At 38.1% G+C, this 21,465-nt stretch overlaps 2 protein-coding genes across 2 annotated transcripts; both read right to left on the bottom strand.

Annotated features, from left to right (window-relative positions):
• Positions 1 to 870: 870 nt before the first annotated feature.
• Positions 871 to 2,668, bottom strand: LOC115727211. The gene is made up of 4 exons (XM_030657385.2): positions 2,505 to 2,668; positions 1,774 to 1,876; positions 1,584 to 1,647; positions 871 to 1,503 (listed from the first exon to the last, which is right to left on the bottom strand). The coding sequence occupies exons 2-4, from the start codon at positions 1,839 to 1,841 to the stop codon at positions 1,267 to 1,269; spliced, it is 369 nt and encodes a 122-aa protein (XP_030513245.2). The 5' UTR covers positions 1,842 to 1,876; positions 2,505 to 2,668; the 3' UTR covers positions 871 to 1,266.
• Positions 2,669 to 7,140: 4,472 nt separating this feature from the next.
• On the bottom strand, positions 7,141 to 14,393 carry LOC115727209. Its single transcript, XM_030657381.2, has 5 exons — positions 14,012 to 14,393; positions 10,725 to 10,834; positions 10,277 to 10,648; positions 9,060 to 9,726; positions 7,141 to 7,676 (listed from the first exon to the last, which is right to left on the bottom strand). Exons 1-5 carry the CDS (start codon positions 14,265 to 14,267, stop codon positions 7,591 to 7,593), a joined length of 1,491 nt encoding a protein of 496 aa, XP_030513241.2. The 5' UTR covers positions 14,268 to 14,393; the 3' UTR covers positions 7,141 to 7,590.
• Between the last annotated feature and the right edge of the window lie 7,072 nt (positions 14,394 to 21,465).

Raw genomic sequence — 21,465 nt, 5'->3', positions numbered from 1 at the left:
TGCTAACTAAAATTCAAATTAATTTGCTAAATTAGTTTACAAAATGAGGTGACAAAATCATATCAAATATTCACTAAGGCTCCATTTTTTAAAATGTTTTTCAATAAAAAAATCGACTCTATCGCTTATAAAAATGATTAAATAAAAAATATTTTTATTGCCGTTTAGATATAACTATTGTGGAAATTTTTTAAAAATAATCATTAATTAATTATTTCAAGCGATTAAAGATATTATTTTCAGGAAAATATTTTTCAAATCATTCATTTTTCGTAAAACAAAAAGAGGCTAAGAGTTTGTCATGTCGCCCCGATGAATTAATATTCACACGACATTATTTTAGAGTTTGCTTTGTGCGCATGACTGAGTGAGGACGGTGGAGAGACAGAGAGCGGGGAAATAGAAAGAGATGTGTGTAGGATTTGGGAGTAAATATGCCTTCTTTAGTTTGGAAGAAATGTAAATGGAATGTTTTTAAAAATGGCGATGGATTTTGATATATAAATGTAAACTTGAAGCCCCAAGGACCCGCCCTCTCTCTTCTGTCTCACAGGATCGGCGAGCTCCGTTGAAGAGCTTGCGATGGCCATGGGAGACCAGGCTCCAATCTGGTTCAAGTCAGGTCGCCCAACCTTGATCTGACCAGATCCAAGGCAGCGACCACCGCTGGCCGAGTCAGGTTGCCAACAACAACCAGCGACAACAGGGGGCTAGGTGGGGAGACGGCGACTAGCCGGCCGATCATGGGTAGAAATGAGAAATGTGGGTTAGCCTCCTCTTTTCTAGTGATACGTGGATGCAAACCTCAGAATGCTGTTTGCAATAATCCCCAAGTAGTAATAATCTCAGGCTTGACTAGACTCAACTCAGTAACTTCCAATCTTCTCTAGTGAAGCTTGAACTCAAAATGTGTGTATAACAGTCAGACATATACGAATCCAACTACTAAATCAGCCTCGCAAGCTAGCCGAGTCGGAGTATTTCTAAACACGAGCTCAGCCAGTTTAATCATGGGTTCGACATGGAAAAGCATACTCGACAAGCACAGAAAATGGGTTATGCCTGAGGTCCATTGTGCCAAACACAAACTGAGTGTCATCTGCACATCAGTTGACTAAAAAGTCAAACAAGTTATTGCTTCCCCCGTTTTCTATTCAACTAACCAGAAATCACAAAGCATGCCGTAAACATCAAAAGGAGCCCCCAGTGAAACGCAGCTTAGCACAAGGAACCCCATTACACATGCACGACGAAACCTCTCCCAGATCACCAGGGGCAGCTTGAATCTGCGCAGCTTCTGGGGCTAAGATCTGCGGTTATGCAAGATGATGCAGACTCACTCACGCTTGGCTCTGGTGCGAGGATAGCTCCTGGGAATTCCCTTCTGGTTCTCAATTGTAATATTTCCGCTTTCAAGCTTTTTACTTCATCTAACATTGTCGACAGGACCCTGCGCAATTCGCGAATACCTGATTCCAGCCGGTCCAATCTTTGATCAAGATCCTACACAAGAAGCAACAACTTCACGGTTGCCCTGTTACACACATTGATAGATCATTATGTTCAGTTCGAATGGGCCATACCAATTCTTGAGCAGCGATGGTATTGAGAACCTCCGTCATCGTCTTCCTTGTCCTTTTCTTGCTCCTATGAGAAAAATTCAAAAGGAAGGTGATGGCATCGACTCAGTAGTCAGAAGGGCAAACTTACTAATGATCCGTCCAAAGCAGCAATGGAGTTCCCCAAAAGAAATATAGCAGGACCAAGAATCACCTAGGGCGTGTAGCAAGAACCTGAGTTTTCTCAGGTTGGGTAACTGCAGCATCTTTCACAGCAACCATTGCGGCCGGAGCCAAAGCGGGTAAAGGAGCACAATCTGCAAGTCAGTAAGGCATGAGAATGTGATTTTTTGCAGGTCGCAGAAATACAGTATCGCCCACATTGGGATCGAGAAGTCCAGTGACTGTCTAAACGCCTACTTGCGGTCCCGCCTCATCACTTGGTACACGGTATTGCTCATCAGTCCCACGCGAGCAACGCCGGGTATACTAAGGGCAAGTGCCACGGCATTACTTCTATTGGTTATCGAAAACAGCGCTTTAGAGCTAGCAATTCATGTTCACATGCCATGACCGGGTTTTTTCTAATTCGTGCCGGAAATCGCCGGCCAAACATTCAGTCTGCCACATCACATGACACATGTGCCTCGAGCACCAGTCTCGGTATACCTAGCACCCACCCCACAACAACAAAGGACAACAAATGACGAACACACGAAAGGAATCAGCAGATGTCCCCGATCAAAAACAGAAAAAAAACCCAGACGACATCCTCAATTCAAACAGAGAATTCATCAACCGCAGCCCACCAAACTCAATCACGAGTCAATCGAACTGGGAGCATGCACTAAGACGGCAAGAAGAACGCATCCCCCATCTGGGGGCGATTCCTCACGGGATCAAGAAACCGACCCATGAACAGACATCAGAGGAACCGACACTAACCGATGATGGGGAGTCTCCTTCCTCGGAGCTTGGGAGGGAGGCGGATTGGATTTGGGAGAGGAAGGGGAAGATTGAGCGTCTGGTTAGGAAATTCTGAGATCGGCGAGAAATCAGTAAAGGCTCGACCTTTGTGGACCCATTTATTCTGAGCTGGACAAGGGAAAGCTGCGCCGCCAGCTTTATAAGTGCACTCGAAACCTAAGTGGTCCACGTGCAATTAAGACCATTAAGCCCTAAAGTTTTTTAAAAAATATAATTAAATCTCAAATTTTATTACGAAAATACAATTAAATTCTAAAATTTTCAAAAAAATATTATCAAGTCCTAAAACTTATGAAATCTGTCCAATCAAGTCATACCAAGTCATTTCGTTGATTGCATTTTTTGAAATTTTTAGGAATCGATTGCATGTTCGTGACAAGTTTTAGAGATTTAATTGTATTTTTTAAAATTTTAAGACTCGACTGCACTTTCGTGATAAGTTTTAGGACTTGATTGCACTTTTTGAAATTTTTAGGAATCGAATGTAATATCGCAACAAGTTTTAGGACTTAATTACATTTTTTTAAAGTTTTATAACTCAATTGGACTTTCGCAATAAGCCTTAGGACTTTCACCGTACTTTATTCATTTTTCTTATTCTCTATTTTCATAATAAATTATAACGAAAATCCTAAACTTTCAAGATAGCACGAGTTTACAACTAAACGTTCAACTATTACATAATGTACAATGACCTTTCATTTTGTTATAACTGTTCACCATGTGTTGTTGTTCCGTGAGCATATGCTATGCACATGATTTTTAATGTATAAAAGTGTATTTTCATCTTTTTTTATTAAGACATTCTCTCTTTTACCTTACTTGCCGTAAAAATAAATAACATAAAAAAATGGAAGAGAACTAAGTTTAAAAAATTACCAATAGAAAAAGTAAATACTTAATAACAATACTGAGAAGAAAGATTTGTCAAATAATTGTTATTAAGTCAGCTATTTGCCACATAATTATTTCTAATGGTGCATCACATTAGTCCTTCCAGCCAATTGAGTCATTCCAGTCATTTTTGGCCAAAAATCTCTAATATGGATACTAACCATCTTCCGCAGCACAGCTTGCGCTATCGTGGACAATTTTCATATTTTTCTTTATTTTCTTTATTTTTTTATGTTTTCTTCATTGTTTTTCTTTTTTTTTTCAATGTGTCGGCAACGGTTGCCGGTAATCCTCACTTGCAAAGTGAGGGCGCGAATGCCTTTGCCAAATTTGGGTGAGGACTACCTCTCCCTCGATTGATGAAGGCCGCCAGTGTAATCATTGGCTTACATTCATTTGTAGAAATCTTTCAAGAGGTTAAAGATTCTATCAAACCCTAAAAAGTTTACATAAAATTTTCATGCTTCAAGTCCTCGCCCTCTTATGAATTACGCTAGAGTTGCCTTACATCCACAGACTTTGATAAACTTGGAAAATTATAAAAAAAAAGTTATAAACTTATTGTAATTGTGCCAATTCAGTCCTAATTTTTTTTTTTAATATTCAGTTCTAAACATTTTGTAATTGTGCCAATTTCATCCATCTAACGTATTTTGGCCACCAATGCCAACCTAATATTTTAATATTTTTAATTTTAAATATTTTTTATTTATTTTATTTTTTTTCTTTTCTCCCCATCCCATCTTCTTCCTCTGCTCTAGAGATGGACCTAAGGATGGCAAGCGAGCCTCGCTGGCCTCGCTATGGCCGGGGGACGCCTGACCTCACCGCGGTTGGGCGAGGCCGAGCCTCACAGCCACCGGGCGAGGCTCGCCTCGCTAGCCTAGATCTGAGACCGTGAGCGTGCTTCAAAGAGCTGGAAAGCTAGAGAATTTCTTGGTGCAGATGGAGGTCGAAGACTCTACCGACTGCAAAGACGGCGGCAAGCTAGAGAATTTCCTTTGGCAAGAACATGGACGTCATGAGGACCCTCTGCAATTTTGTTGTTTGCTTGTCTTGGTGAAGCGCGAACGGGACCCTGACCGACATCTACCACTAGACCAACGGGTTCCCGTTTAGCGTCCATCTGTACATCACTCTCTCCCCGGCCAAATCTAAGCAGAGGAAGAAGATGGGAGAGAGGAAGAAGATGAAAGGGAGGAAGAAGAGGAGAGGAGGAAAAAAAGAAAAGAAAAAGGAAAAAAAAAAAATATATTAAAAATATTGGGTTGTCGGTTGGCTGGCATTGATGTCAACGCCGACCGGCCAAAATTCGTCGGATAAACTAAATTGGCACAATTACAAAAAGTTTAGGACTTAATTGATAAAAAAAATGTTCATAATTGAATTGATATAATTACACTAGACTTACGACTTTTTTAGTAATTTTTCCGATAAACTTTGATGCCTCAAAAGTTCTTTGCAAACCTCCTTCCCCAAACTCGAAAGCCCTTGGAAGTGTGGCGTAAATAAAACCCAGGTAGTTTTGCATTGCATTTTTGAATTTGGGTGACGCGATATTTTACTGAGCATGATTCACATTTTTCATTCCAACGATGAGGACGATAACCTTGGATTGTGAAATCGATATTCTTCATTTCTTTTGAATTTGTTAGTTTTTATTTTCATATATCACTTAGGTGTGTAGAATTTTTTGAGCACTCGACTAATCCCGGACTAATCCCCACCAAATATGACAGTTGACCCCTACCATCACGACATAATAGTTGTTCAATTCTTGGTTGAAGACACGAAAGGGCACTTGTCAAGAGAAAATCAATTCCATAACCCCAAAAAAAAAAAAAACAGAGAGAGAAAATCAATTCTGTGTTTCCCTCTAGTTTCATCCTCGTACAACCTTACTTCTTTCGCATGTTGGGCTACCGGCTAATCTAAACACCAAGTTACCATTCATTCAATAAATAAAACTCATAGGGGTTTAGAAAAAGGTGGAAGTACATATTTTCCCAAAGGAAAGAAGCAATTTGATTCGATTTGACGTTTAAAAGGCAAGCTCAAGTCCAAACTAGAAGTCTCAACGTCGAGGGGTATGAGAAATATGTCGACAAAAGTTCGGTAGGGCTATGAATATTCCTTTCATTTTTGGGCAAATGTTTAGTATTTTTCTTGAAAATGAGCTGCTTTCTTTTGAGGGCGACATTTACATATAAGCCTCAGTGAGAGGCGAGTAAAATCAGACCAACGAAAAAAAGAAAAGAACAAGAGGCGAGTAAAATAAGGTTGTGTATGGTAACGTTTTTGTTCCCGAAAATATATTTCGGAATAGAAACATTTTTTTGTGTTTCTGTTCCCAGCTACGATTTTCGAGAACAGAAACGCGTTTGGCAAATACAAATATATATATATATATATTTTTATATATATATATATATTTCACCAAAAGGAAGGATCTGCAATTAGCGGCGGCTGGCGGGTGACGGCGATCGGTAGCGATGGTCGGCGGCGGCGCGGCCGCGGGCGGCGAGGGCGGTGGTTGAGCGGCGGGGCGACGGCGGCGGTGGCCGGCGGCAATAGGCGGAGGGCACACGGCGGCCGGCGGCAAGTGGTGGGTGACCCCGGACAAGCGGCGGTGACCTCGGCAACTTCTCGCTTACGATGGTGGGCGATGGTGGGCGATGGTGGCTTACACAAGCTCGCTCTCGAGTTGTTTCTAAAAAGTGTTCCAAAACCTAGAAATAAGTTTTTTTTTTACTTCAAAAGTGTTTTAATTTCTCAGAACACTTTTGGAATAATTTTTTATCATACGCGTTTCTATTCCCAAAGTGTTCTCGGAACACTTTGGGAACATAAATACTTTTTTTGAAATGTTACACTGCAGACCCTAAAATTTCAAAATGCCAAAAGTACTACATGCTTTCGCCAAAACTATTTCACCTAAATGATATGGCAAGATCGAGTTGAATTTCAATCACTTGGTATTGAAGACATCGGGCCAAGGTTACAACCTTTCCAACAAGGTATACCATCAACGTGCTGCCGGTTTCTTATGAAAGCGATTAGCTATCTTGCCGAACTTTTCGGCATGTCAACCAAATAAGACTTCCTTTTTCCAACCGATATGTTGAATTGAAAAATTATGAATCGAGATACCGTACGATTGACCTGGCTGACAGCTGGAACAGAATGGTGAAACCTTTGATATTGATGCTCGACAGACACTGGGAATTTGTCCAGACATGCATCACAGTGTCTTTGTGTCACATGGTTGTCATTGATTGTTCATACTTCACTTTCCGCAAGAGGCTCTTGTACAATCTCTTGGAGCAAGGGAGGAGCTCCCGCAAAGTACACACAGCGATGCTTAATTAGCTCATAATCAAGCAAATCCAGAGTCGCATTTCAGGCCATCATCCACTTGACCAGTCAAATTTTCACACCAAATTATGAAGAAAAATCCGAATTCAAAGTGACACGACTGCAATTTTGGATTCACCACATAAGACCAATGGAAAAATAAAATGTGTCGGAACCAGCGGGAATAGGAAGAACAACAAGCCGAAGTGGAGAAAGAGATGGGAGAGAGATGTCCCACAAAAGATGAGGGGAAGTGAAGAACAAACCAGGCTTCAGGATCAGCAGTCTATTCTGGCAAGAGCTGTTTCTACTTGAGATCAAGCATACACTATCAATCAGACGAAGATTCAAGAGGATGCGTAAGTTTAACAATGGCATTCTTTCCACTATCATTTTCCATATTAAATAGTACTTTTGAGTATTCCATTTCTTTTCTTTTATGGCAATAGCTTCTGCCCTGCATTGCAGATGCCCAAAAGGAGCCTTGGGTTAATTTTTACAATTGCATCGACGTGATTAAAGTTCCCTTTGGAACCTGCAACCTATGTTCCTCACCTATTCACAAAATTACCCTCGAGCCACGTTTCCCTCTGAAAATAAAATGTTACACCATAACAGAGAATAGATGAGCGGCCCGCCACCTTTTTTCGGCTTTGACCGATTTACCTTGATTGGATTGCCCAAGAAAAGAAGACACTTCTTCAACTTCTCGAAGGAGAACAAAACTGGTCGATAGCACATTGACAAAATGACAATGTCCTCATCTTTCTTCCCTCTGAACACATGTTTAACAGATTTATGAACTCAACCAACCCAGCAGATTAATCAGAAATGTAGAGTATACCAGCAACCACATATCTGGAGAGAGAGGCACCGCAAAAGCTGCAAAAGCACATAGGGTGTCAAATGTGAATGGAAAGGCCACTGGTAAAGACAGCCAATTGAAGAACATATCTAATTTAGACGCCCAACAACAAATGGCGAAAAAAGCTTCAAGCAGATAATTTTCAGAATGAAACATGCAATCTCATGATTCTCATCCGATGGGAACTTAATATCATGTCATCAGTACATATAATCCAGGGATATTGAAAGAGAAGTTCACTTCAACATGACATTACCATCCCACAATACAAAGAAAACCCTCAAAATTTTATAAGGTGGAGACAATAGGAAAAATGGAATTGATACGACAGACGGTAAAATGAGGGAAACCGTTCCATCTGCAACTTTAGACAACGTAGCATAATATGAAGATCCGTCGATATGCAAAAGCATTTGTCACTGTATTTACCAACTTTAAGCTCAATATAAAGGAAAGCTTGCAGAGAAATCAAATTATAATTGACACAGAAATCAATCTTGTTGTGAAATAATACCAACGGAAAGAAAAAGCTAACTTCTGGATCAAGAATAATAAACAAAATTGCACCAAGTACCAGCAACTACCATTAAAGTCAAGAGTCAAACCTACGATTGGGTGAAGATAAACTAAACTAAAGTCTCTCACTATGATATAGTTGAATAACTTGATCAAGATGATTAGAGGACAGAACAACAAATTGCAGCCAATAAGTACATTCATTAATGCAACATAGCATGGCTATCCACTGGCTTTCACCCTCACTTCATTTATCAAGTGCTGAATAATACTAACAGATGACAGAATCTCAAAATAATTACTCTGAACTTCAACTACCCTAATGTATGAGACCTGTCAGGAGATACATCACCCTATTCCCCGATTTTAATCAAGAGATGGTCGACCTCAGTCAGTGTAGCAACAATCCTGCAAGATGGATTGAACTATGAACACAAGCTAAATCAATTAAGTTGTGAATCATTTGGACGGCAAGATGAGATTTATCACTCGCAATCCTAATCAATCAAGTTAAAGCTCCGACGTTTCCACATGTGATCTATCAATCCTCTAACAGTGAATGCCCCAAAATGCCACTCTACTTATACATAATTAATGTTGTGCTATTATTACATATATATCAAGCTCATGAACACTAATCACCATTTTCATTTTCTGATGGCATCGAACCATGATACTTTAAAAAGAAGAGCACCAATTTTAAATCCTGTTCCATCTGTGGCCTACAACTAATCTTTAAGAAAGCATAAACAATTAACAGCTGCATTCTTCACCGTGATCTTTCACTCATCACTTTGTAATTCAACAGTAACATTCAATGTATTAAAAAAGAAATTATCAATTAAGGTAAACAGAAAATGTCATCTCAAAACTAAGAGGCTTACATGATTGAAGTGGCGCAAGAGAAGGGGATACAAGGCCTTCTCCGAATCCTTTATCCTCAACTGGCGGGGAGGCAATGGACACCGTTGGTGCTGGCGAGAAAGATGGCGAATGTTGTGATGTTGGAGACACAAAAGGTGAATGCGAAGCAGGTGCAGGAGATAGAGCGGTCGGAGTTTGAGCTGGACTAGAATGAAAAGGTGAGGTGGCTGGAGCGATTGTGCTCCCACCACATGTACAATCTGCTGTGAGACCTGACATAGGACCCATCTTTCGAGGACTTGAGATAAAAAAGTAGCCAAAATATACAGAGATCTCACATTTACGGCAACGTGGAACTGGATGCAGGTTAGGTGAGGGAGCTGGGGAATAAGAAGGAGAGATATATGGGGAAGCTGATGGCACAAACCCGGGCGATGGAGCTGGAGAAGGTGTAGGAGGGCCAGAAGTAAGGGTACGCTTCAAATAAGATGACAAGCTGACACCTTTCACATTGCCAAAAACTGTATTATTAAGACCGAGATTTTCAGGAGATCCTGAGATTATTTGGGCTAATTGCTTTAACCTCTGCGGTAGAAGACTCCCCAAATCAGAAGTAATGGAAGCCTCAATTGTGACAAAGGAAGCAACTGTTGAACCCTCCATATTCGTAACTTGTGCATATACATTCTGTTGGAGAAATAAATTGGCAAAGTAGAAAAGGAAGGAGTATCAGAGTACAGAAAATTTAATTACAAAGAACAGATGATGTAAGGAGGAATTCCTATAAACATATAAGATGCATTACTCATCGTGTAACATAAAATGGATGTACAAACATTGTAATGCTGATCTTGAATCTCATTGAGCAGCTCTCGTTGTAAGCATTGGAAGATCAAGAAGATCTTGACACTAAACTCGATTCAATGTACCTTGTGTTTTGAAAATAACATTTTTTAACAAAGAACCAACATGCTTCATGTACTTCGGGAAGTGTGCAGAAACAGGTATATGATAAGAAGCTCATTAAACAACTTTACCTAGAAAACAAATGAAAGAAGATTCTTCCCCTATCCAATTTCAAAGTTACTCTGCAAAATGACAGCCTTCGAACATTATGCTATGAAATTTTAACTTTTCAGTCACAACAGAGCTCAAAATGGTGGTTTAGATGAATTCCTAAACACTTAAATGGTGCAGATCAGTCCATTCTTAAAACTCATCAGGGCAACTGACTTACCTCATAAGACCTTAGACGCAATCCGTATTTCAGCTGTTCCTTGAACTCAAGAAAATTCTCCTGTATCTCCCTTATAGACTGGTAGAGAGTAAAATTAAATAGGATCTGGGGTATCTGCCAAATTGAAGCAGATTGCATTGGGTTCACAGTAATTCCCCCGGGAAACTTCAAAATCTGAAGCTCAGATGGTTGCCCAAAAAGAGATGCTGTAACAGTTAGATTAGTCTGCCGGAGGAAGAGATCAATCAAATACGATCTCAGAACACTTAGTGACACTTGATTAATTGGAACATTCATTTGGTCAGACAGAACGCCAAACACCACATCAGTATAGTTAGTTGAGCCTGATTTGTGTGCCGATAATACTGCCACCTGCTCATAACACTTCTGCATTAATGTCATCTCTGATTAAAAAGAAAACAAAATACACAGTGTAACAGTCAATTACCTTTGTATCTGGAACACCAATTTCACTGTAGATGTCATATTCTAACCTTCCAATACGCATAACAATCTCGGAAACTGGCTTTTCCAGCCTAAAAGATACCTGAACTGTGGCTGTTAAACAGACATAGTGAAAGTTGACTAAGTATAAAGAAAGGAAAGAGTCATTAACATAAGAACAGATTATAAAAAGAAAGCATGGGCCACTTAATAGTATGTAAGAGCTCAAAGGTAGGATAAAATTGATTTATACAGTTCAAAGGCGCTCCCAGGCTTGGGAGTAAAACTAGTTCCTTTAATGTCAATTCTCACTGCTCAATTTTCAGTACAAAGAGGCCAGGAGAGGAAATCTATTTGACATATAAGAGCTGCAACTTCAATGAATGCAGCAATCAATACCTAATCACAAAACATGTCTGATAATTAAACAGCATGCAGTGATCTGCAAATACACTTTATAAAAATACGTAAACGACTTGTGAGAACCAGAGGGGCAAATATGAACATGCCATTATCTCATATCAATCAAATGAAAACTATTGTAAAAAGGGGTGAATAGGTTGTTTTGTTACATAGATTTGTAGAGGACACCGTACCCGCTGGATTTGTCATTTATGACAAGGTAAAATAATCTAGGAACATGCTAATCAGACACAATAGCAACAGAGACAAAGTGATGCAAGGCTTGCCTACTCGTGAATGTAAAAGCAAATCCTTTACAATTCACATTCTAAATATCTAGTATGGACCAATGATTTTTAGTTAGGGAAAACTTAGATTCAAACATGAATATTTACAGGTTTCGGCTGCCACACAGAAATTCCACACTTATGCTATGGTTGGAAGCATGATGGGGGAGGAAAATCCAAAAAAAAAAAAAATGCCCACTATTTTAACTTACTTAAAAGAAATTATGTTTATTTAAATATTTGCACCCAAATTTTCTTTCCCCCATTTTCCCAATCATAGCATTAATCGATGTCAAATGAGCCAAAATATTGGAGAGACAACAAAAAGGTCTATAAAGTTAAAGAGCTTTATTCAGAGATAAGTTATTATTCATGCCTGTCAAGCTTAAAGTTGTGCATAATACTCCAAAAAAAAACTCCTTTGGATAGTATGTCCAAGTGTCAACAGATCATCCTTTTAGATGGCCCCTCTTTTTCCTCTATTATCTCATGTGCATAACAAACTTCATACTGTTATCAGACTCATCCAATCTGTAATCAAACTTTTCTCTGACTTACAACAAATTATTTCCGGTAGAATATACCTAACTTATCATGTTAGGAACACTAAGATGTACAGATAAAACAACTTTGTTCCCTTCCAGAATAGCGACCATTCAGAAATTCTTCCTTCTAAACTGCAATTTTGGTGAGTCAGAGAAAGGTTCTGTTGATGCACCTTCTTTTACTTTGTTGTAGAGCATTTAAACAAAGTAGCGATCATGAATTCGAATGCTGTCAAGCTTGGACATACTGCATTAAAGTCATTTAGATTTGCTAGATTTTGGGTTTGCCTAGTTCCAACCTTTTGATAGAATATCATTCGAGAGAAAAAACCATTATATCATCAAAACGCATGTCAAACATTCTTCTTTCCCACACATGAACATCATCACATCCATTTTCTGTATTGTCCTATACAAATAAAATTGCTCATAGTTCAAAAGACAACACTGAACTAACAGAACTGAGCTTGAATGATCAAATATTGAACTCCTCAACTTATATGACTCAATTGGCCCTGCCGCATAAAAGACATACTAGCTATTTGATTCAAGAAAATGATGAGAAAGCCAATACATACGAAGTCAACACACCAGATTGCCATCATAAACTTAAAATGAATCAATCACACCGGCCATACAAATCCTCTAGCTTTGCTGATCAGATCAAACATCTCAACAGTCTGACTCGATATTATAACAATTCATCCTTGAAAAATATCACTCAGTTTAAGAGAACAATGCATAGTTGAAAATAACATTCTCGCAGATCCTTTTGTTTCTTTGGTATGTACATACCCTGTGTTCTCTCAACTGTTGTCTGAAGTCAAGTGCATCAGCATGCAACCTATGTTTAAAGTCAAAGCAAACTAGGGCGGTCAATGCACAGCTCGATTTGATGTTAAAAATCATATATTTATGACACCTTTCTTAAAGCTACCCTGATCAGCAATCACATTTCAATGTACTTTCTTCGACCTTAAAGATAACTCAAGAAATTGCACTACTCTCAGTGGCTATAGATCCATTGACATTACTAATAAATTTTCAGTAAAGACCATTTAATGTTCGTGCAAGTAAAGGGAGATTTCGGCGAAGGCATGATCCAATGAGTCCAATGATAAGAAAGAGTCCAAGATGGAATCTATAGAAATTGAAAAATAAAGGCTCTTTTAGCTGAATCAAAGGCTGGAGGGTTGTTTCCTAATTTAAGCAAGTTTCCTAGTTCAAGTTTGTTTCCTAACTTGATGTTTCCTAATTTAACATCTCCTAGTTTTATACTAAACTAGTTATTTATCCTTGATGATTTATCCTTAGTTGGAGGAACATTCACTTATGCTTTGGTAGAGAACTCTTTTATCCCAAAGTTATTTTTTGCAAACACATCAAGCACTTTCTTTCCATCAAACACATTCCACATTCTCACCCAAACTCACCACGCATCAATTATTCATTATCCGTGGCCTTAACTGTCCTCAATTGTACAAAAAACAACAACAAAAAATTCTCAAATTCCAGACCAATTTTGCCTTAAGACACAGCTCTCGACTATTCTAATTGCAGATTTCCTGTCCGGGGTTTTGTCTGGGTCCTCAGTGAAACAAACTCATCTCAAGATATCAGTTGGAAATACAGAAGAAGTTGTAACCACAAAGCTCGTCGACAATATCAACCATTTGCTCACGGAAAATGACATGGTCAATGACCCACAGCATTAAATTCTGCCTGTGGATTCGCCAGCAGCAACGCCCAATCTCCGGGAAGAACATTACATATTGGTGAACACGAGACGTGTAAATTAGACACCTTACTGCTAGTCCGCTAGTATGCACTAAACCCCAAAACCAAGCATTTGCAAATCAAGTGTAGACGCTGAAACCCTAATTATGTTCCCAAGCACTAGATGAACAAACGCAAGGAGCCCTAGATAAAAAATCCTCGACAGAGAGCGAATCGCACAGCATCAGTTCCTAAAATCGGAGCAGAAACGAACGCAATCACAACAAAATAGTGTCGGCCCACTGAATGCAAGAGTAGCGACCGAGGTCCGAGACTCGTACCACTGAGCTTAACCGCGTCTTTCACATCGAAACCGGATCGCGCACCACGTAGGGGGAGAACCCAGAAGATTCCCGACAGGAAAACGGCGAGGCCCAGCACCAAGACGAAGACGCATCTGAGGCTGAACTCGCCCGCGACCCGGCGGAGCCCCACCGAACATCTCTCGCAGAAGAATCGCGACGAACCGCCATCCCCCCGCGCGTCGTGCTCGCCCCCCGGCCGCCGCTGCAGGTTTTGCTGCTCAGTTTTCCCCATCCGCAGAGCATCTGGCACTATCTCTCTCTTCACCGCTCTCTCTCTCTTACTGCGAGTGAGAAGTTTCAGTTCGGCTTTCTCTCTCCTCGGGGCGCACTGGCTCAGCTCACACACCACCTATGGGGAGGAATGTGAGGGACAAGCGTTCATGGCGGACATATGCTTTGTATTTATCTATTATATTATTTATTGATTGATTTCAAATAAAGATAATTTAATTTATGTCCTCCGGCAAAATTAAACTTTTTTTTTTAATTTGGAGAAAATGGTTATAAAATGTGTCGAACGACTTTCTTAATATGATTTCAACAAACCAAAATCAAATTTAGAAAGAGGTTTTATTTCCAAATATATTATGACGAAATTCCGAGAAATGGCGAGTTTTTATACGATTGCCCTGCTTGTGTTTGCCTCTCTTCAACCATTGGCGGGACATTGCTTACATTTAAATTTCGTTAACTTTGAATCTGGTCGATACCCATAATTTCAAATGTCGGTTGAGGAAATTATTGTCTTTTACGGAATTCACGTTATTAGTTGAGCATACTTTTGTTTATGATCAATTAATGATTATGAATGGCAAACATATTATCATCCATGAAAATTTTCTGAATTTACCAACGAGGGCTTATGCCCAAAAGACTAGTTTGAGGTATGTCTCATGCAACTAGGGGCAACGTGCGATCTTTGTAGGGTTTAACTACGGATCAACCGGTACGATCCGGACTTATCTCTACTCATTTGGGATTACTTAAGAGTTTCAGCTTAATTGGCGAGAGATGGGATGAGAAGATCTTACTCGAAACAAGTCCTACCCTTTTCTAGTAGACTTAATCTAAGCCTTCGTAGTCCGTTAGCAATATTAAGATATTTAGTTGATTTAGCACATCTCTTCAAGATTATGCTCATATCTTTCGACAGTGCATTTGATTGATTATTTTTTATATTATCTTTATCTTATCGCCTTAAATAGTCTTATAATAAAGCTCATAAACAGGCTCCATGTACTCTTTTCTTATATAGAAAGATACAAAAATTATCCAATTCTCTTCCACATCCTTCTCGATTGAGTTAAACAAGTCGTGTTCTCGTGACACGTGTCCAAACAACTTCCATTCGATTTAGCTTGCGTGATTCGTCACATACCGTTTGTTGATCATTTTTTATTTATAAATACCTTTTAAAGTATGAACCTAAGAATATTCGTAAGAACAGAACTACCACTGGAAATCTCTAACATCCTCCACCTGGCGTCCAAGTCCTAGGAGAGTGCCCAAATCTTTTCTCACGTACTCTCTACTTCTTCTAATTCATATTAATCAATGCGTAATCCATATAAAAAAAATAATCACATGTTACCTTATCCAAAAAGAATAAAGAGCTTTTGATTTGGCTGTTGCTTATTATTCTTAATTATTGGTCCTGTGGGATTAAACTAATGAATCGAAGGACTGCAATTGGTTTGGTTCAAGATTCTTCCAATTTAATATAGTTTGATTATGGTCGAAATACAGGTCAACTAAACTAAATTAAATCGGTATTCTGACAAAAAAAAATCGATGAAATCTCGCATGAAGTATGTCGTTCCAAGAATTCATGAACAATCACTTGATAAAAGCATTGTATTAGTTTTAGTATTAGTTTTAAACGATCACTTGATTAAAGAACTATAAAATCATTTTTCATATTCTTAGAAATATGAGAAAAAAAATGCCGAACAAAAAGCAATTTGCATCTTCAATATCCCAAATATAAAACATAGGAGTATAAGAAAAAATTTACTTGTGAATCTTATGTACATGTTGTAAATATTGGTGGTTTTGTTATTTTATCGGTTACCTTTGATTCAGCTGGCAAAAAAAAAAAAAAAATCGAATAATTTGAATAACCGTTTAAAATTTTCCCTAGCTTTTGATATTATTTTCTCCCCCTCCTTTTGCTACCGAACGTTGGGGACAAGCAAAGGCGAAAGCAAAAGCGGGGGAGAGATAGTGGGCATCAAAAGGTGGGCTAAGTAAAAGTGGGAATTATTATTATTATTTTTTTTTGTTTTCTCGACCACCAAGTAATCGAAATTCGAACGTCGTCCTATAGAATGAAGTCACTTGCCGAGCACATTTCCTCCATTATCCCATTGTGATTCGCACTTATCGTTTGAGTGCACTTATTTCACTAAAAATAAGTGATGTAAAAGATAATTTTTCTAAAAACAATCGATCGTATCGCTTATAGAAATAAATGAATGAAAAAAAAAATTCACATTTAGTCGCCAATGAAAACAGCTCCCATCGATTAATTATTTTAAAGAACACAAGCGATCATTTTTTAAAAAATATTTTTCAAATCATTTATTTTTTGTGAAATAAACGGGTCTTAAATTTAAATTCAAACCTCGCCCAACCGCGAGGAGCCACTTGCGGAGCACGTTCTGCTCCGCGATTTTCAAATGGGACTCGTCGTTATGATTCGAACACTTCTTAGGAAAGTTGCCCCACTGCGGCAGTGATGAGGTGAGGAATGGCGTTGACTGTTGACCAACGAGGAGCTCCCACGTGGACGAATGAAAGTGGAGGATCTGGATCAATGAGACGATAATGATTTCTTTTAGGTTGTCGTGCATATCGCGGTGGAGGAGACACGCATCTTGGCTCACAGCTATTTATTTGATGTCGGTTTTTGATTGGACGATTAGTTTACAGCCTAGAATTCCATTGATGGACAATTGGACATGGACACCACCTTAAGTGAATTTTTTTTTATCAATTATAATTAGCAACGTTCGGTGGTTTTATCTTCAAGATCTTGTTAACGACACTAATCGAGGCCCTTCAGAATTGGAAAATAGAGTTCGAATGTAAATTTTCGTACTCCCAAGGCAGAATTAACGATCCTTGACACGTGTCAAGATGAGCTTTGATTATCCCTTCGAATGTTTTGGATAAAGATCGGTTATAAAGATCGTGTTTGAATTAGGGATGAGCAAAGACGGATCGATCGAACCTTGGAGTCGCCGGTTCTCGATCCCATAAAATTGGAACCGGTGATATTTGGATCCGGTTCTCGATTTCGGGAGGAATCGGACCCTCCGGAACGAATCGATTATTTTTATGTTTCTTTAATGTAAATCTAATAATTCACCGGTTATCTTTTTTATAATCTTAAATGCAAACCTCGCTTAAATTAATTTATTATAATTAAAGTCGGTGTTGCTCAACAATATTGATAATCTACCGGTTCCAGATCGAATCGGTTGGTTCGATTTTTGGTGCCCAAAAACGGAAAACCGGCTCTTCCAGTCTAATTCTTGATTATTGAGTCGGACCGGACGGAGGACCTATTATTCCTAATCTGACCCCAACAATTACTAGTTAATCACTTTTCCTACAAAAATCAAGTTCGATTTTCCACTAATTATATAAAAAAGTAAAACTTTCATAGCAATAATTTCACTTACATATTTGAAAAGCAAGTATAGACGTGCATTCAATAATTTCTTGAATTTTCATTTCAATGTTACTAATTCGTCAAGCAAAATGACTTTTTATTTTTTTTTTGGTCGAAAGCAAAATGACTTAGAGAACCAGCAAAAGGGGTAATCCGTTTCTTTGCATGATCTGATCAGACCGTGGAGATCAATTCATCAAGATCGTACGGTGTTAAATGCCCGCAAATTCAAATCCATGTTAATTGGGATGGTATGCTATAATTGCCCTAAGTTCAAACAAATTGACTTCGTTCTAGCGCCATTCACGGTCGGGGCTTTCGCCAAGACCCGGAATTGACCCGGAATTCGAAAAAAATCCAATCATGTCCGCGTCAATCAAGCATGCCCTAGTTTTAATTTTTTTTTTAATTACATTATGCATTTGGATTTATTGAAAAATCTGATGCCCTAGTTTTAATTTTTTTTTTTTTTCACATCATAAATTTTAAGTTCAATGAAAGTTTCGCGTCCTTAATTCAATGACTATTTTATTTTTCCAATCTGAAGGGGCTTTACAAGGGCCGGAGATTGGGGCTCCGGCCTTGCAATTGGAACCGACAATTTGCGTGGTGTCAAAATAGAAGTACGATACGAATATGACTAATCGGAACATGTCACGTTTATAAAAAAATGTATTGAATTGCGTCGATGCAAACATAACACGCCTAACGAAGTGGATCACACGATACGTCATGACACAATTAACACGATTTTCAAATCTGTCATGTTAAGGGTCGACTTAATTGGATAAGTCAACCTATTTACAAAAAAAGATGATAGCATGTACAAAACACGTTTTATACATGCTTAACCACGATGACTTGGGTTAACACACTTAACATGCTTAAACACGCCTCTAGAAAAAAGACGTGTAATTTCACTTAGATATGATTGACTTATTTTTTCCATGCCTTTTTTTTTTTTATGACTTTTGTATCCCTAAATGTGCTCTTACTTTTACTTCTTTTTTACACGAGTCTTACTTTTGTCAATTATCAAGGATGAAATAATCTCTAAACATGAAGTACCCGAAGTGGCAATGTATGTCCTGTCCTGTTAACACAAATGACGCGTTTCCATGGAAAAATTAAACGTGTCGATTTGTGTTTGACAAAACGGGGGTGCCCTGTTAAGACACGAATCCGGTTATGCCGTGCCCAAACCTGCTTAATTGCGTGTCTGTGTCGAGAATCGTCAGTCTTGAAAACTACTGTTTCGGGTCTATTTGGTCTTTGTTTTACGATTACTCGCTACATGCATACCATCTCCCGTAACTCTTCCAAAGTAGAAAGCAAAAGCTCTAATTAAGCTTTCGCACACCGTCAAAGCTTTCAAGCAAAGTGGGCCGAAACCGATACAGCCCATTTCCAAGCCTGAATTTGGGCCCACTTACCTGTGGCAGCCCAAATGTCTCTTTCTTCTGTATTGTCATTCTGCGTAGGAAGCACCATCGTACTTCCTCCGAATGTCATTACAATAATGTTGGATAGCAACGAAAGGTTTCAATTTACGTTCCCAATATGACATATAGGATTTTTCTAGATACAACCGTATCATTTGTCTCTAAACTTGTATTGTTACTCCAATGTAGTTCTCAAACTTATCATTTGTCCATTCCTTCGAATTTTTTTTTGGGTCAACTATTCCTTCAAGAATTTTTTTTTTTGGTTGAAACTCCTTCAATAATTTGAGACCCATAATATAATATTATTCTTACGGTCACACTGTTAGGTTAATATAGTTCTTGTGATTTCAATACAAATTTAAGATTTTATGTAGTTGCGCCTCACATACGAAACAATATACCATAAACGATGTATTTGGGAAATTAATTAATGCCATAATATAATTGATAACGATTTTGTGAATAATCAAGCAAACTGTTATGATTGGTACGATGACGTGGGGATGAAGGGTAAACAGATGCAACTTATACTGTCCTCGTGTGAAGCTAAGCAAACATGAAGTCACGTACCAAATCCTGCATGGACTTTAAAATTGGTGGCAAATCACTTGTCAGTAAAAACCAAATTACAGTCTCGGGTCCAGGCATTGAGATCACCGAGTTAGGTTGCTAAGGTCTTGGTTCCGGCAGTCGGGTTCCGAGCTCGGTGCCAAGGTCTTGAGCTCAAGTATAGTCTCGAAGCTTAGGTGTCGAATTAAATTCTGAAAAATGGTAAAAATATCTTATTGGATTTATTACCTAATTTTCTTGACCAAAAATACCTATTTTCACAGCCTCGTTATTCTTAGCACAACCAAACTATCAATTAACAAGTTTTTTTTATTACTGAATATCCAGTTGATTAATTAATTCTTTATAACGTATTCTATTTTTTTTTTTGACAAATAAGACAGTTGCCTTTTTGGGGAATATGAGTCGAAGCAATAACAAGTATATTTCGAGTGGAACATCTTTCACAATCCTTGAAGAGACAGTTCGCTAATAGACCGATGGATAAGCAATTGATAATAAATTGTTTAATTCCGTTAAAAAGCATCAACATGAGGTCCGGTCCCATTTTTGGCCGAAATTTATTTTTTCATTTTTTAAAGAGGCACCAAATTAGCTTGATTCCCAATTTTGGCTCAAACATTTTTTTTTCTTCAGAAAATAATATCAAGTTTAGGTCGACTTTCAATTCTAACACGAACTTTTCGTTGTCTAATATAAAAGCAGAGTTGTTCAAGTGATACCCAAATCTAACCTCATCAAGTTTTCACCAAATCACCTAAATCTAACCTCGTCAAGTTTTCACCAACTACACGTGGATGGGCACGTGGAATCTTTAACGGCATTATTGGACAGAAACTTAATGGGAGACAAATTTAGGTACAAATTGAAAGTTGGTGCTTCTTTATAAGACGACAAAAAGTTCAAGCCAGAATTTAGACATGAATTTAACCACCAATAAAAGTTGGTGAGACAAAAAAAAAAAAAAAAGGTTTCGGGCGAAATTGAAACTCGAGATAAATTAATTTTTTCTCAAGGGAAGTGAGCCGATAAAAAAGTTGATTTTGATATTTTTGTTTCGTAATCTACGGACCCTAGGATTGCATGGTGCGTTAAAGCTGGCTCCACCAGTACCAAATGAAAACCTTTAGCTTTTTACAACGTTAATAAGTACATTCCATTGGAGCACCAAGAATGTGAAAAACCAATTAAGGTTTTTCAAATGCGTGGTGACATTCACTTACTTTAAGGTTAAAGAAGAGAATTTCGTTTCCCTTTCGATTAATAAATTAATTCTTTTTGGTTACTTTTCCCTTTATTTTGTCTTTTGCGATATCGATCCCTTAGAAAATATAAAAATTAATACCGTGCAAGGCATGAACTATATATTATAAGTAAAAATGAATGATTCAAGAATATATTTTCCTAAAAAATTTGCCTGTCTCGCTTCAAATAATTAAAAGAAATTTTTATTATCCACAACAATCCATGTCTAATTATGTTTGTGAGCAATCGTTTTTCCGGAAAGATTTTTCAAATCATTCATTTTTTGTAAAACAAACGGATCCTGAATATGGGATTAAAAAAAAGTTCCTTGTCATACCCGTAATATTAGGAACTATTTCATTTCTGGTTATATTCGTGAGTTTTTCCAATTTTACTATTTTTTCCTTCTTTTATTTCTTTTTCTTTTTCTTTTTCCCTTTTTTTTTTCTTTCCTTATTTTTTATAATTTTTTTTTAACTTCCAGGCATGATTCG

The sequence above is a fragment of the Rhodamnia argentea genome, chromosome 5 (assembly GCF_020921035.1).
Source record: "Rhodamnia argentea isolate NSW1041297 chromosome 5, ASM2092103v1, whole genome shotgun sequence".
Lineage (NCBI taxonomy): Eukaryota > Viridiplantae > Streptophyta > Magnoliopsida > Myrtales > Myrtaceae > Rhodamnia > Rhodamnia argentea.
This window is presented reverse-complemented; position numbering and strand designations above follow the sequence as displayed.

What these genes read in the sequence shown, in the direction of transcription:
- LOC115727211 (XM_030657385.2), bottom strand. Translation starts at nt 1,841, where the DNA reads ATGGTTGCTGTGAAAGATGCTGCAGTTACCCAACCTGAGAAAACTCAG. An exon ending in GTTCTTGCTACACGCCCTAG is followed by an intron (nt 1,648 to 1,773) that starts GTGATTCTTGGT and finishes TTTTTCTCATAG; the next exon opens with GAGCAAGAAAAGGACAAGGA. An exon ending in CCATCGCTGCTCAAGAATTG is followed by an intron (nt 1,504 to 1,583) that starts GTATGGCCCATT and finishes CTTCTTGTGTAG; the next exon opens with GATCTTGATCAAAGATTGGA.
- LOC115727209 (XM_030657381.2), bottom strand. Translation starts at nt 14,267, where the DNA reads ATGGGGAAAACTGAGCAGCAAAACCTGCAGCGGCGGCCGGGGGGCGAG. An exon ending in TTGGTGTTCCAGATACAAAG is followed by an intron (nt 10,649 to 10,724) that starts GTAATTGACTGT and finishes TGTTATGAGCAG; the next exon opens with GTGGCAGTATTATCGGCACA. An exon ending in TGCGTCTAAGGTCTTATGAG is followed by an intron (nt 9,727 to 10,276) that starts GTAAGTCAGTTG and finishes TTTCTCCAACAG; the next exon opens with AATGTATATGCACAAGTTAC.